Here is a 17,415-nt window from a genome sequence, read left to right on the forward strand (position 1 = left end):
AACGTCTGTAGGTTTCACCTGCTGGATGTTCTCCCACCAGTTGCTACATACAAATTACAGAGAGTTGCTCTGCTGTCGAATTTGATTAACAAGTGTATTCATGCCAAAAGGGTATTGCTCTCATTTGCAGACACCTGGACACAAGAGATAGAGCAGGTTGGGACCATTTCCAGCTGTGGTCTGCCAATGGCATACAGTGCCTTTAGGTTGAGAGGACAGAAAATGCTTTTCATTTCCAGCTTGTTTCACAGGAAATTTTCTGTTTTGTTTGTGACACAGAAATAAAATCAAAAGGTGACAAGTCACTAACTAGAGGGAGAATTTGTTTCTAGATCTCTTTATGCTATGGTTTATCTAACATTTAGGAGGATATGTCTGTTCTCAGTGAAAATAACTACTTAAAGACATTCACAGCTGATAGCTGTTTGTCTGTCTTTGATCTTATTGCCTCCATTCTGAGTGAAATTGAGTTAATTATAAGGAAATTGAAGCTATTTTGTCAGATATATTACCTTTTCTCTCTCTGTTTTTGTCTTTAGTTTTCACATAACATTTTTTAGGGTAAATGATAATGTAGGAAAGCAATGAATTTAGTATAATGTTCTAAATTCTATCCTTTGATCTCATATATGTCATTCTTCGACTTTCTGGAAGGAAGAGGGCGGTGAAGTGAAATATAATTTATCTGCACTGCTGGACTGAAAACCTGAAATAATAATAAAGACTTACTAAATTATTGGTGCCATTCAAGTTTTGCTGCAGTGGCAGAATTTAGTGCAAAAAGAAGAAGTAGAAGAGGGAATAAAAAGAAATAATCTTCTCTTTTGTCTATTGTTCTGCAGATATTGAAGCTGTTATTTATAGCTCTCCTTTTTGAATAACCGGGAGATTTCATGCGCAACTTAGTCATGCACTTATACAATTAATGTTTATCACAGTCATTGTAACTAATATTTACTTTGACATTAGTAATTCCTGGTGAAATTATTCAGAAATGCACTTTATTCTACAAGGAATAATAGGATGTTTCCCACTGTTGCTCCTGCTGCTTGATAGCAAGGTGCTCGATCTTTGTCTACACCATTGTATTTTGTCAGGTCAGATCTTTCCAAGCAAGTATTTCCCTTAATGATTAGTTGAAAGATGATCTAACCAGTTGGCAAATGCATAGCTTCAGCAATATCAATATCAGTAGAAGAAAGCTTAGAATGGTTATAAGTGTTTTATTTGAAAGTCATAAGAGCCGTTTCAACTGCACTGAGGCCAGATTTTTTGGGAGGAAAGTGTAGTCACCCAAAATATTCATTTACGTTGCATAGTTCTGGGTAAACCATTAAACTCCCCAAGGACTCAATACTGAGGATTGACAAAAGGAGACTACAGGGCCATTCCATTTAAGGACTTATTTTACAGAACATGTTTTTGATGCGTTTTGTTTGTTTGTGTGTTGGTGTTATTTTTTTGTTTGTTTGTTTGTTTTTTGTTTTTAAATAGTGTTTATTTTGGAGTACATAAATACTACGTTACAAGAGAATATACATTACAAACAGTATACTAACACCAAGGAACAATACAACTTACAGAGTTTTCCAATGTCTTTTTGTTCTGTTCAGGCCAATGAATAATAAAGAAGGCCTCAGTTTTCAATATTGTTAGATTTATTCCAGAAAACTTTCCAAAAAAAAAAAAAAAAAAAAGTAAACTGTCTAAGTCAGCTATGTGCTTGAATTCCATATGGGTTACATTTGTTGATTATTCTTCTTTCATTTACTCTGCAGTAAATCAGTAGTATCTCCATTTATGTACCTAGAGTTACATTGATATAAAACAGAAGACAGATTTATTGTATTAAATCTCAGTTTAAGGTGCTTGGATTATACTTCTACTGACTGATGGAACAAGTCTAACATTTTCTTTCTTGGATTAAAGCCTTAAAGCCACAAAAATTCAAGAGTTACAGGGAACAGCAAGTTGCCTTTGTGAAAAAGAAAAGTTTCATTTTTCTTCTCTCTTTCACCTTGTCCTTTTTGTGTTACAGTTCAGTTTAAGAAAGTGGAGATACAGTGAAAGCTGATTTTGCAATAGTCAGGTTTTTTATGTTCACAACATTTTTGCTGTGTAGCCAGCTACAAGATAATGGGATTTATCATGTTAGGTCCTAGCGTGCCTAAAAAAGCATGCTTTAATGTCTGCAAACAGTTCTAGCCCTAAGACAGCTGAAAGAATTTTGAGACCTTTTCTTGTGAGTTCTTCTAATGAAGGAGTGAAGTAGGGGTAAAATTTTCTTGGCCTGCTGGATAACACAATAAGGGGAAAAGAGCAGAAGGTGATGAGGAGATCTGCCTCATGCAGAAACCATTTCTTGGACTAGATTTCACAAGCATTGTATTAAATAATGAGAACCTGCATATTTGAAATTAACTTAGATCATCTAGAAATGTTCTCAAATTTGTGGTCTTACTACAAATCGGAATCTTAGCTTTTGGCAACCAGGTTAAGTTGGCTTTTAGGAAGCTTTGAACTTGCAAGTTGTGCAGAGTAACAGCAGAAAGCTTCTTCCAAAATAAAAAAGCAAGAGAAATGTAGCTCTTTCTACAGAGTGAATCTTTATAGAGTTTGATGAATTCAACTTGCAGTGTGCAGTCCCTAAAATGCTCCATGGCTTTGTCAATACAGTGTAGCTCTAAGATTTCAGTGTAAAACTAGAATGGTGATATGCATTAGTTACATACTTATTTAGAAGGGTAGGAAGGCAGAACCTGTTCCTCAAAACAGAGCTAATGATTATGCACTGGTTATGCCATTTTATCATTCAGAATGGTGGCAATAGCCAGATCTATGGTAGCGATCTACCCACAAACTAATATAAAAATATTATAGACAAGAGAAAGAATGTATTTTTAGGAGTTTATCCAACTAAGACATTTCACAATATTAGGTGATGGAGCATATTAGAAGCTTTAAAAAAAAAAAAAATCTGTGTTTTATATACTTTAAATATGGTACTTGTAACAATTAAGTCTTAAACGTGCCTTCTGATTGTGTACATCTCTGTTAGCTAATAAAATAAGTTGTTTGTTTATGCATGCAAACCTGAAACACATGTTTCTAATTTGAAGACACATGATGGTCACCTTGCTACTAGACTGTAGTATTTTAGCATATTGTTAACTTATTTCCAAAATACACGTTGGACATTTGATTCTTAACTGTTTATACAAAGCTTGGACACAGTTTTTACGGAGATTTCTTTTCTGGATTTAGGAATATGCCTCCTTTGTTCACAAAGCAAACCAGTACATTTACACATCCCTCTGAGCAAAATTCTTGGGGTTTTGACTGTAGCTTTTATACAATATTCTTGCATGCAGTTGGTTCCTTTTACTTTATGCCTCATTTGAACTTCTGCAGATGTGCCTTAAGATGGATCCATCAGTGTTTTCCTCTTTCAGAGGGGAAATTGATAAATAAGAGAAAATGTGATTCCCTTTGAAAAACTGTTTGAAGCTTTTCATTTACTAGTTGTGATTAATCTGCCTTTCATGCTGCTTTCTAGTGCCCTTGATCTATTATCCTATCTGTTTTCTTTTTAGAAAAGGAAATTGTGCTAAAACTTTTGTGCCTGCCTTTTGTTTTAAAATGCATCCCCTATTGTTTATCAGCTCAGATAATCTTATCAGCATATGGTATCTATCTCATTATGCCCTCCAACATGCTGGTCCTTTCAGAGCACTTCTGGGCCATTGGTTACTGACATAACCTTTGAGGTATTTTGTGCTACCTAAATACAAAATTTGTACAAGAGTTTTGCTCATTCTGAAGTGATAAATGAGGAAGAAAGGAATAAAATAATTATTGTGAATATATTTGCTAAATAACTATTCAAGCAGGTTGTTTTGTCTATAAAAGGTTCAGTATTTTAATTCTAAAAGAGAATATATTCCAGCACTTAGAGTCCTGTGCTGGTTCCAATCTTTAATCGGAGTTCTAGAATAGACTAGTTGATTTTGAAATATTTTTGAAAGGACTTCTTTCTAAGCAAGCAAGACAGAGAAAGAGTAAGTCCAGTTACTTACAGACTCCTCTCCCCCAATCCCAGATCCATTTTTCTTTGCTTTGACATTCCTAGAATCTTTTGCATCACAGATTCATGTTCTTACAAGATTTACCCCTCTAGTTATCCAAAGCAAATAGGTTACTTTTATTGTGTGCATAAGTCTTACTGATTAAGTTCTCAGTGCTGATTTTTTCCTATGCCTGATTCTTTGTAGTTTGTTCTTGCATACAGAACTTCAGTTGTTTGAAGTCAATCTGTACTTTCCCTATTTTTCCCCTGTGATTGTGTTAAACATTGCACAGTAATTTTGCAAGTGCCCTGTTTTTGTCCTGGTATTAGCCCAAGCTTTCCTTTTTAAATTACAGGTTTATTGTCTGCATCATGAAGTAAAAAATCAAAAACTGCAACAAAAAGAAGCTTAAATAAAGATAATGGGAAGCAAAAGCATATTTAATTATATATTGTAAATAAGTTCTGTCAGTCCACTCATGTCAGGGCAGTTTTAAACAAAATACAAATCTTTTTATTATTAACCCTATGTCCTTGATACAAAATTATGTATAAACCTTTTAATAGCTCAGTTTTGCCTTCATACCTGTAGATAGTGTCCCCTGCAAATAAGAAAATATTTACTTCTCAGGAAACTGCTGGACATCATCAAGTAATTTACAATGTGTTTCTCCATTGCATGTTTTGTGGTCACTGATCTTGAAATGATACTGTTTACATCTAATAGAGTGAATGTCAGCAAAAGATTCTTCTTCCTTATGAAACACACATTCCACAGGGTTAAACTTGAATGTCTGGTATGAGTTGTGCTTAATACAAACTTTCAAAGCTAGGCCCTGAAAAGCTTTCATCGTGGTAGATGCCTTTACTCCTGTTAGGTTGTGAAGATATAGCAAGGGAGAAAGGATTCTTAGATTTCTAGGTTGTGCCGCTAAAATGCAGGGATTGACAGAGAGTAAGGAAATGAAAGCAGAGTCTTGCTACACCCTCGACTACTTCTAGCAGAGCAGTGCTCTGGACACACAAGAAAACTGGGAGTCCATGAAAAAAGATGGAGAAAAGAGTAGTTTGGGAGAATTCAACTATACACGTTCTTATAACCATTCTCTTTTTAGGGTATGTTGAATGATTATAAAATAAGACTATAGAAAAACACATTTGTTTTAGAAGTGCAATCCACTTAATACAGAGTTACATGCTAATAATCACAGGCACAATTAGTAAATTTTTTTTAGCAGAAATTCTGAGTTGCTTTACACATTCATTAAGTCAAATACACTTTCACCCCTCTTCAGAAAGTGGTTATTTTGAGATGTTCGCCTTTCATTGGTACAGTAAGGTTGCTACTTACTGTAGCAAGTAAGATTTAATATAGAGCAAGATCAAAACCCCACTGATCTCATTGCAAGATTCTCATTGATTCTAACAGGTATTGCATAAAGCTCTTGTTTTTCGCTTTGAGGCCCGTGTGGATTTAATCATGGGAGAAGGAGGGTGCGCGTCTAGCTCTTAAGAAGATTTATGATTAAGAAAACATTTTTCATTTCTATGACTGTCAAAGAATTTGTCCTTTGCCCAAATGTGAGAGGACATTTATGTGAGAATAGATGAATAAATGAATGAGTATTTATATATGCACCTATCTTCTGAGGTTGATTCTTCTTTTCCTTCCTCCCTTTCCTCTCTCCTTTCCTGGTAACTCAGAACAAGTCTTTACAGTACAAAGACCTTGGGGGTTTTTTGGGTTTGGTTTGGTTGTTTTTTTTCCCAGGTCTCATTTTACTACAGTGAAGTTACTTGCCTCTTACTAGAACTATTTCTCTGGGAAAAAATCTCATGCTATTATCTACTGTCTTACAGTCTTTCTGAATGTCTCATTTAGAAATAATTAGCATTAGTAATAATTAAAATGACACTATCTGTTCTCCTAGAGGTGGTACAAATGCTAATAAATGCTAAAGAGTACTAAGGGTATATAAGGAGAAAGAGACTAACCATATAATTTGGTGCTATTTTACATAGGTGAGAACCAGAATCCTATAAGCATGTTGGATGTCATATTATGTCTAATGATGTTCAGTTTTAGAAATTTCTTTTCCTTTTGATTTTATGAGTAAGAGCAAGGCTGAAAATATGTTTTATGTCTAGAATATAGGTGTATTATTTTCAGTTCTGTTCTGTAGGTAGACAAAATGGACATTATATTATTGCCTTATGCAATGTGAAACCTCTTCAGTGCTCTTAGGATTGAATAGTACATGCTTAACTGGAGTGTAGTATGAGGGTTGTTTTTTTTAACAGACTTTAGAGGTATGATCAGAAGCTCTTTCTCAGTTTCTGCCTTAATTCACTTCTGCACCCTGTTCTGGCTTCCGTGGTTGTTCTCTTTGTATGTCTAAACCTTTTTGAAGGGCTATTATTTAAACCTTCAAGATAAATTTGCTTATAAATTGAAAATAAATTCTGGTCTTCCAAAAAGAATAAAGAGCTGTTATCATTTGGCAATCCATATCCAATTTTTAATTCACTTACCTACACCTTTTTGGTATCCAGGGATTCCAGTGATTTTTCATCTTTTGAATAAAAATTTGTGATTTAAATTGAGCTTTCTAAACTTTGTGATGCTTTACCAAAGCAACTAATGCTAAAAGCAAGCACACTAAAAGAAGTCACATATTAAATAGTTTAAAATAAATTAAGAACATTAAGAGAAAAATATTGAAATACTGTTTTCCTCTATCTTCAAAATTTTACTTATATACTTTAGGCAAGCTCATATTCTCACCTTTGTACTAATCTCTGATCTGGTGATATAATGTAAGTTTAAATTGATCTTGATCTTAAATTGGAAAAAGCAACATATTCAAGACACAGATAATTCTTATAGTTTATTAAGATAATACTATATTTCTATTACTTGAAAGCAAACCCAAACAGTAGTTCAAACCAAACAAGCACAAAACCCCAATGTACACTGTACATAAAGTATTTTTTGAGGCAGCAGAAGACATAATGGTTTTCTCTGTAACGATTGCTATACCAAAAAACATTTAAAAATATTTTAAAATATAACAATAGTAAAGATGCTAATTTCTTTAATTATTTTTAGATTTACTTAGTGTATACAGTGAAATATGATTGTCAATGAAATTTAACATCATATCTGGGCATGGCTAAACATTTTCTCAGTAGCAACAGGAGTTAGAATAATACTTCCAAATGATTTACATTGCTATGTTTGCTTCTATACCGGTAATATAAAGGGATGGGCTGACTGACTATTAACATTTATTAAAGCAAAACAAACCAAACCTGCTATCTCACCAAAATTTAAACAAACTCTATTAATGGAAATATGGGAATTATCACCAGTCATGTAATTTAAGTTGTATTACAAATTCAGTTATTGTAATAATATGTATTTAAGCAGTATGAAAGTTTCTGATAATTTTCAGGGCTAGGAACATTTAGGGACCTGTGTTTAGATCTAGCAATTAGTTCTGAAGCTCTGCTCAGAGATGGGCACTCTATGAATTACTCTATGAGCACTGTATGAATTAAAAACCCCTACTAATAAGTAATTTCTTAATTTAATCCCATACCTTTGCAGCTCCTGTGTTTTCTCTTTGGCATATTTCACAAGAGCTAACTTCTTTCCTTTCTGTCATCTTTATACGATTCTTTTTAAATACAGAACTAGAATTGTTGTTTTCATCTATATTTTATCACTCTCTTCTCCATAGCAACATTTACATATCCTCTGACTGGTATACTTTGCATGAGGTGCACAGTCTATTCTTGACTAAAATGCTGTAGTTACTGCAAAATATGTGCTGGCACAGTAAAACAATTATATGAACAAAGAAGGATGTGGTATTGAATCCCCTGAAAAATCGTGTGCATTTTCCTCGCAGTTGTTGGCACAGAAAGCTGCACGTTAATGTCACTTTTTTAATATTTATACTGAAATCTTAACATCAGAAATATCCCAGTAGGAGGCTAAATTTTATTTCTTCCTCCATAGATGCATATCATTATCTATGATGCCTCTAGTACTTACATGGTTCTAGGAAGTGGGGAATAAGTGCATAGAATGTAAAAGAAAAATTGTCAAAATCATAATATTTAAGTGCCGTATCTCATAGCAACTGAGTAAGTAGATTTTAAAGCTGAAAATTTACATTTTCTGCTAAAAATTGAAAGTTTGAATGTTCTTTCTATTCTCTCCCAAGTTTTTGCCATTTTTGGGAAGAGCTATGGAAGTCTTCCTGGCAATGTATGAAATGCTTTGCAGTTCTTTATACAAAAAAAAAAAAAAAAAAAAAAAAAAAAAAAAAAAAAAAAGAGTTATTATCTACCCCTACATTTAATTGTGCGATGTCATAAACAACCTATATTACAGAGTACCTGGCACATGTAGGCACTAAGTGTTCAATTCTTTTCTTGTCTTGTTTTCTTCTGAGGAGCTTCACTGACAGGTATGATATCTTCCTCCTTGCTGTGGTGTTAAGTACAGGACCTACATGCTTGCTACAATATTTCACATCTTTCCTGAAAACGTATTTCAAAAGTAGAAGTTCTAATATGTGCACTCAATGCCAAATTCAGAGGCAGTATGTGATATGTACAGGGTGAGTCTGAACATTGCAAACCACCATAATTTTAGCTATGCATAGATATTAAATTGGGTGCAGCTCAGAAACTATTTACAGAAATGGCTGTACTATCAAAACTGTCTTCATACTTGATTATTTACTAGCATGTTTGTACTTAATTTCTATTGATTTGTATTGTATCTGATTATGGAACAATCAAGTCAGTAGGGTTGTTAGCCTTGTTCTGAGACTGGTGACATTTAAATAGTTTGGCAGGAGAACAGGACTGGAAATGAGGTCAGTGAATCTAAAATAAGATTTATTTCTTTATTTTTGAGTGCTTTAACATAAATACATTGCAAAAAAAAAAAAACAAAACAAAACAAAAACAAAAAAAACCCCATAAGCTTTTTGACAAAGATAATTTCTTGCAATCATTATTAAAGAGGAAAACAGAAAGTTAATCTCATAGTGATATTATTTTTGTTTTTCTAATAATAGACATCATAGTTTTTTGTTTTAACAAGAAAATGTTGACTATAATTTAGTCTTGCAGGAGGGTTTTTGGGGGGGTTTTTTTGCTGTTCTTTGAACAAACATAAGGTTGAGTTCTGATCCAATAGAATAATAACTTTACAATTCTAGTATGTTTTCCTTTAAGACTTCTAGACTTGGTTTCTTGAAAATCAAGGACCTACAGCTACATAAAGTTTTGAATAAATTGTCAGAATGGCTGTAAAATATTTTGGAAGTGTATGGATTTTTTGTTTTGGAATTATCACACACTCATTTACAAAATCAGCCTTTCTGAACTTCTTTTATTAAGGCTGAAAGGAAACAGACTTTTGTGAGGTTTTGTCATAGAGAACTTAGCAGGACTACTGATCCTGTAACATATGCCTCCTGCTTCTAAGGACAGTATTTCTGATCTATCAATGGCTTTGTTTGTTTCACTCAGGCTGGCCTTGCAGTTACCTGATCCAAGAAAAAGTGCAACATCCTGGATGTTGGACTCCTTTGCCTATCTTGGTTTGTTTTACTACATTAGTAGTGTCTGTAATTTTTCTGATAATACCAAACACATTTCCAAGAAGGGCTAAAACCATACTAGATTATTTGAAAGTGGAAGATCTGACACTGTGCCTCCATAACAGCGTAAACCCCCATCAACACCACCTACAGCTATTTACTCTGTGCTACATTGTGTGAAAAGACCCCAAGTTGACCTGAATTTAGAGGTGGAATTCTCAAAATGTCTTATTGGCATCAAGCATACTGTGAACTTCAGGGGGCTTGCAGTCTCTGAAGGGTACTTTTTTACAACACAAAATAGAATAAGAATGGTTTGGTGAAGAAAATTAGTGGTTTATAGGAAATTATGGTTTATGGGAAAGATAGATTAAAAGAAAAGAGTTTGAAAACAAATCCCCTTCCCTTATTATCACTGTGTCCTTGCAAGACCTTGTGATCTAGACTCGCTCTATAATCTATCAATTTTTTCAGGTTGTAACAAAATTTACACAGTTCTATCAAGATCCCTAAGTCCACTTTTCTACATCAGAAAATCCTCTTGGTTTTCCCCTGGTGCTTATAAGTCTGCAGGCTTCTGTCCCTGCCGTACCTAGCAGTTCTGCAACAGCCTCTTCTGTGGATGAATGGTTCACTGCCCTTCTGAGGGCCCCTCCTAACCCAATCTGCAACAACTGGGAGACAGCAAATGACCAGACCTCCTCCCTGCACCACAGCCATAGTCCTTTTAACGGAACATGTATTACCGGGATGGTAAACTAGGGCATATATCTGTTTTACTTGCTCCTATCACATATCTTCTCTAGAGACAATCACCAGAAGGAGGAAACTAATGGAAAACAAAGAGGAAAGGCAGTGCTTTGGTATGGTTGGAGCTGAATAAAGATGTCAAAATGGCACAGCTTACCATACCTGTAAGTGGAACAGAAAGATCCCCAGTGCTTTCTGGGGGCCAGGGAAAGATCACATAGTTTAATGCAAGCTGCCCTGTAGCAGTGTATAAAGCAAACCACAGGAATCAGAGGTACCTGCTGAGTTTTACACAGAGACAGGCAGTTTTTAGACTAGGCAATAAAGGGTCAGACCAGAGGACTTATTACTGTTATTGTTGGGAAAATTATTTGTTTCCTATGGCCTCCCAGAAGGGGTAATAGCAGACAAACCTCCATAGTTTATTCCAAAGGAATTTGTAGCAATTATTAAACCAAATTGCTGACACACAGGACTGTGTTAACAGCCGAGTTTCAAATCAGCCACAAAATGAAGATTTGTCTGGCTGTAACAAAGACAGTGAACCTGAATTTAGAAACTTACGTGAAAAGTGATTTTAGATGTGGAATTCCAGAATGCCACCCCAGGAAAAAGCATAATGGAATGTAAATCTCATTTGTCGACCCTATTATTCTTAATTAAGGTTTTGACTACTAGTATATTTCACAGCAAGAAAATATTCTTGGTTTTATAAAAGGCTACAAATGGGATTGGCAAACAATTCAGCAGCAGATAAAATGGAACTCTGATTTGTAAACTCATATTAATGTGCTCTTGAAAATAATCTTAGTAAAAGCAACAGGGATAGCTAGAGTCAACTTCAATTTGCAGTCCCAATAGAGCGTTTGTGTGCATGGATTTGTGTTTTGGGCTTTTGTGTGTCCAGGTTTTTAATATTCTCCCCTACCCCACCCCCCCTCTTCCTTGAACCTATCTCCACTGTATGTGGATATAGGCTTTCTAATTTAGTTTGCATATTACCTGGAAGAAGTATTTCTGCAATGACACTCTGTACCTAAGATTGCATATGCTGCCTTGGATGCCTTGACTATAGTTGAAGTACTGTTCTTTAGAATATGGGATACAAATTAGCTCATTATGAAAACATATGAGTTTGCTGTGTGTAGTTTACTTGGGCAAACTGTAGAGTTCGTTAGTATTTATTCCAAAGGTGGGAATTTGGACATAATTCTTTACTGCACCTGTCTTTATCAGAGATACCAATCAAAGGATGCTTGTAATTTTCACATGTATATAGCAAGAAGGCAGCATTAAAAAACAAACCCCAACAAAACGAAAAAACCAAACCCAACAAAGAACCCTGAAAAAACAGCGTTGGAGAGAAAACCAGTTTCAGTGCTACAATGGGAAATAAAACAATTATACCACAACTTTCTCTTTTTATTTGAATGAAAAAAATAAAAAGCTTCCACTTACCAAAGCAGTTAACCAAGTTAAAGACTAATAAGTAGATAAACATTCAGAAAAGCTTTAAACTGCTCTAAGTAATGCACTGGCATGTTATACAGGATTTAGCTCATGTATCTACAGTTAATCTGGTACCTGCAATTTCTGCAGCAACCCTTGTATATTGTTCTATATAATAAATTATTTAACCAACAGGCTTATAAACAAACAAATATAGGTCATGCTTTAACATGATCACAGTTCATATTTTGCTATTGGATTATGCAAATTTTAGAATGAAATACTTTTACCTGCAGCAATCCTTCCTGCCATGAATTTTGTTACATTATATGTTGTGAAAACAGAGAAATTGTGGCTGGTTGCTTTCAGTATTTGTGAATTAGAGATCATGTAACAATTCTCTTTCATGATATACGCTAATGTGGACATTAGGTTTTAGCAGAGTGCTATATGAAAGTTGTTTTTTCTATCTGTTTTAATTCAGAGCAAGAACAAAAGGTCAGTCAGAAGCTCACTAGAGATCTTGAAGGTCTTTTTGCATTTGGTATTGATTCACCTGCCTGTTTCTGTGTTCAGCTGATGCCTGTAAAGTAACAATTTGTATTGGAAAAAGAAATTTTCTGAGAAGCACAAGACTAAATTGCCGTATACTCTGAATTTCTCCACGAGTATGAAAGTAAGAGGAGAAGAATTCAGAAAAAGGGAAAACTATTGTCTCTATAATACTTTATTTTTCTGAGTTCTTCTCTGGTTTTCTTTTTCCTAAAGTCAAAACAGAACCCATTTTTCAGCTCTTGATAAATAAGGGTTTTTTATATGTAATGGAGTCTACTGCCTGCTCTGCATGCCTTTTTACATGAGCTGTTGCTGAAGTGAATACTGTGCATACAATCAGGTATGGCTAAACTTGTCTAAGAATATCTGTGTGATAGAGATACACATATATGCATAAACAATTATCTTTTATTTGTTTATACATACTTACAATCATACTTGTGTTTATAGTACAGAAATGTATTGTTCTATGCATACATTATTGTATATTATGCATATATGATAATATGTTTGCACAAGCAGTCAGTAACTGTCTATTGCCATTTTGTTTTTCTTTCCTCTGTCATAGAGAATACAACCTTCTACTTTAATATGACAAACCGCTCTTAATGTCAACGTCATTCATAATAAGTGTAGGTTTAGATGTTTACGAATGAAAAATATCTCGTTTTAAATCCCTAGTTTCTCTGGTTTCTTTCCTTTGTCTTCTATTATGTTTGTGACTTTATGAACACAACAGCTAAAGTAGCTGTTCAAATTAATGTATAATGATTGCTTGTTCTGTTTTGTTGTTTTTCAGCTCCCTCAGGCTCAAAAGGTAAAATATTTTAATCGAATCTTAGTCATTCAAAGTAGTCACCAGTCCTTCAGTTTCCATGGTGTTGTGAGTATGGTACAGTAGTGATCAGTGAAACAGTTCACTGCAATGGGGGCTCTGGAGTTGAGCAGCAAGAAAGGTAGCTGACATCAAGGCCAGCTAAGGTACCTGCTGAGAGCAGCTCTTCACACATAGAAGCTATCTTAACAAGATAGGTGTATACTAGCCTGTAACTTTAAAACAATGGGGAGGCTATTCTATCAGCAATTTGAAATAATAGTAAGGATAAAAAAAATCACCCCATTACTCCATGTGAAACATCTCTGGATTGTTTTGTCTCTGTTGTATTGACTGCAGAACTCATGGTAGAGCTGATACCCTTTCACTGCTCCCCACTGTATCTATCAACACACCTTTGAATACATCCAACATCTGACTTCTCTAATAGGTTTCATACAGTTTTCGTATAATATGCTCATGCCTTTAAATAACTTCTGCATTGATGGTATGTTAACAGAGTCACCACTGCACGTCATGATAGCACAATGATTGTGGCAAACTCAAATAATTGCTTGATGCGTGTTGCATCATAGAATCACGGAATACTTTGGGTTGGAAGGGACCTGAAAGATCTTCTAGTTCCAATCCCCTGCCATGGGCAGGGACACAGTCATCCTTGTGTATTTCACACATATAATTAAAGCTTCCAGAAAACAGAAAATCTGGATGCTATTTTGTGGCTTGCAGTGAAAAATATTAAAATGAAAAAATGAAGATGCTGGGAAATTGTAATATTCACTCTTCCAAGTTGTTCTTATTGTGCTAAGTAAAGCATACATAGGTAAATACCATACAATTAATGAGTTAAACACAACTGTTATTAAGTCTTGGATGATGACTTTAATGAAAGCTATAGGTTAAATGATCTTCAATGAATAGCTTTTGCAGAATGGTGAGGACATTCATGGAACTCAAACTTTAAATGGTTAATTACTGTTATCCACTTTTTAATTTAAAAAGTAAGAAATATGAGCACAGGAACTTTTATTTTTATGATGCTATGTATATTTGAAATTTCCTTGCTCGTTGAGCTCAGAAAATTCTATTTCAAATCTGCAGGTAATATGCTATTTTGTGACACTAGACTATGTCCATAGTTTGTTCTTGTGTTTTAATAGTTGCAGAACCTATCAAATGGGACATGGTAACAAAAATGGTTGCTTTATTTTTATCCCACCACCCCACCTTCCCCACCCCGGAAATAAATGGTTTAAATAAATCTTTTATTTACAGCTTTCTAGAAAAGTAGAAGGACTAAAAGACTGGCTAGACTGGCTAACTTTGTCTTTTTCATGTTCACCTGCTTGTCTAAAAGTTTATGGCAAATGCTTTTAAGAGTTTGCAGAAAGAAGAGACAGAATGAGGTTGTAATATGGTGGTGCAGGAAGATATAACTAGTCAGGCTGTTTACCAGATTGTGTCATGTGGTGCAGTATTGTATGTTCTGATGTCCATAATTCAGAGTTATTAAATAATGTTCTGGTGCAAATTACTTAAGTTTGAGGTTAGTGAAAAAGCACATGGTTTTCATGAAGGGTCAAAAATGTGTGTTTACCTCTTGAGCAAACTCATTCAGAATTAAAACCACATATTTTGTGTATGTATGCATAATGTCTAGTTGACTGTATGCTACTTTCACACAGGGAAAGAGGAGTGGGGTGGGAGTGAAGGAATAGGATAGGGAGGGAGGACAGACACAAGTGATCCACAAGGGCTTTTGATAACTTCAGGTAAGAAATAAGCCTTTTCATAAGCATGGCTTAGTAGCTTAAGAACAAAGCAAGAGAATCTCTTGCTTACCTGCAAGGCGAAGGGAAGCAGCACAGGGCCAGTGCATGCCTTTATGAATGACTTAGTCACTAGTGTACATGTTTTGCCATATGGTGTCTGAACTTGTATTTTTGTTGGAATCTATGTATCATCTTGCAAATGTTTTCTCTATAAACATTTCAAACAGTCATGTCTCTCTAAACATGTTCACTTTAATCTTTGAATGATCTGAAAGAAAAACGTGGCATTCCAAGTTTACCTTTACTATTTTATATCTGTTATAAATACTTCGTCATCTTGGTGAAATGCGTTATGTCTTTTACGTGAAACACTTTGGCTACAGTCTTCTCAGTGTTTACTCAATGTTCTATGGTGATTACATATTGACTCTGAATTCCTGTAGGTTCTCAACTGTCTACGGCAGATAAATAACAAATCTGTTACCGTTACATTATCTGCTCTAAATCAAATTGTTGCAAATTCAGAATTGGAGTGCAGGTGAAATGAAGTATGAGGAATTTCAAGTGGATGTCTGTTGCACCATGCTATTTGTCTTGAAAAGATCTGTGCGAAATAACCTATTCTTAAAATAGAAAATACCACAAAACCAAAAAAAAATTTCCAAACACCATAATTTCATATGATACAGATGCTGATTTAATATAGTTATGTAGCTTTCAGAAGAAAATATTAGGAAGAGCTAATTTATCTAAAAGAGCAAGCCGCTATCCAGACAAATGCAACAAATTTATGTGAATTTTATATGTCCTCTATGTTGCTTTTCTGCATGTTTTTGGGTAACCATCCCACAGGGCTGTGAAAATAGTAATAAAACAAAACTAATAACTCAAATTTACCAATTTTCAGACTTTTTCAGTTTGGCTTCCAAAATGATCTTTATCTTTGAAACACTTTTGAAGAGCAGCTTTTGTATTCATCAATAAGCAATAGCTATTCTTAATAGCTCAGAAAGGTATTTTGTTTCCTAATAGGAAAGCTTTACTTGCTTTCTCAAGCAAACACAGCAGGATTCAAAATCTGTTGTCCTACTCCTGCTGTGATGTTTTGTTCTACTTAGCTTGTATGAAGAGGTAGAAGTGAATAAATTAGGAACACAAATCAGAAGCAGATAGTGTTTAGGAACATTTAGGAAAGATTGGGTTTTTTTAATTTTAATGATTCTTTCATGAATGGAATCAAATTTCCTCCATGTAGAAATGTTTTGATGATGTTTGTTGCCCAAAAGTTCCTGACAGCTTTCTTCTCTCTTTCTGTGTTATCCCTTACATTCTGTAAGTAGTCCTTTGCCCTCCTTGTATCTTGATGCTATCATCTTTCAGCCATTTGGGAGCACCATTTATCATTCCCTGCATCATTTACTTTCTATACTTTGAAGTGTTGAATTAACTGACACTGGGAAGAGAAAATTCAAAATTTGCAAAGCTGCTATTTCATTGAAGTGCATGACTAGTGATTTTAGCATTTTTATAAAATTATAGGAGTTAAATTTAATCCAATGAAGTACAAAATAATAATGAAATATTTTGACCCTGATTTAGCATTCTTTTGAATGTTTCCTGCTGATGAGAGGCTGTTGTCTTTCAGTTTCGTAATGTATATGAAGTTGAGTGATCCATTCAGAAAACTGCATTAAAATTTTCACTTACATGTTAATCACAATCTTAAATTTAGTTTACAAATTTCTCACAATCCTCAACAAGCAAGCTGGCTTTTAATAATATTTTTGAGACAGCAATTTGCAAACTCTAAGTAACTATTTCACAACATGAGGGGGTTTTCTTGTGCTTCATTTCTGTGCTAAGCATAGAAATGTCTCTCTAATACACTTACACAGGCTCCTGTATTGTCCCAGGCTGTAATTTAAATCTAAGCTAAAATAATAGGTATTCTTTATTCTTGTAATCTCTATAAAACACAATTAAATGGTCAAATTCCAATTCTCTGATGCTTGCAGTCTACCTCATGACTATAGTTGGAACATAAAAGCACAGTAATCACGGGAAAAGACATCTCGTGAAGCAAGCCTATGTGGAGTGGGGAAAGGAAGAAGGGGAGTGGGTTGGGAAGGTGGCGGAGTTATAACAAGGAAGTGAAGAAAAAAGCTTCAACATGAACCATATATTTCAAATACATCCCAATGGAACTGCTGTCTGCCGTGGGTAAAGTTTCAGCAGCAGCATTATAGCACTTTGCACTCTGGGGCTTTGTCAGAGGGTTTGCAGTGTTTCCATGCCCCCCCCAGTTTCACCCCACTTTTATTTCCTCTCAATATAGCAGTGTTTCCCCCCAACTTTCCAGTTGTG

At 34.7% G+C, this 17,415-nt stretch overlaps 1 protein-coding gene across 6 annotated transcripts in view; it reads left to right on the forward strand.

Annotated features, from left to right (window-relative positions):
- CACNA2D3 (calcium voltage-gated channel auxiliary subunit alpha2delta 3) overlaps positions 1-17,415 on the forward strand; it is a 546,863-nt gene that overhangs the window by 405,521 nt on the left and 123,927 nt on the right. For 5 of the 6 annotated variants that reach the window (XR_003993879.1, XM_030502305.1, XM_030502306.1 and 2 more), the window contains one exon: positions 13,244-13,261. The exons of the other annotated variant lie outside the window; for it this stretch is intronic. Coding sequence is in view for 4 of the 5 variants with exons in the window: in XM_030502305.1 (XP_030358165.1) it covers positions 13,244-13,261 (18 nt within the window). In the remaining variant the exon portion in view is untranslated. The remainder of the gene's footprint in view (positions 1-13,243; positions 13,262-17,415) is intronic. 6 annotated transcript variants of the gene reach the window in all.

Source organism: Strigops habroptila, chromosome 11 (assembly GCF_004027225.2).
Source record: "Strigops habroptila isolate Jane chromosome 11, bStrHab1.2.pri, whole genome shotgun sequence".
Taxonomy (NCBI): Eukaryota; Metazoa; Chordata; class Aves; order Psittaciformes; family Psittacidae; genus Strigops; species Strigops habroptila.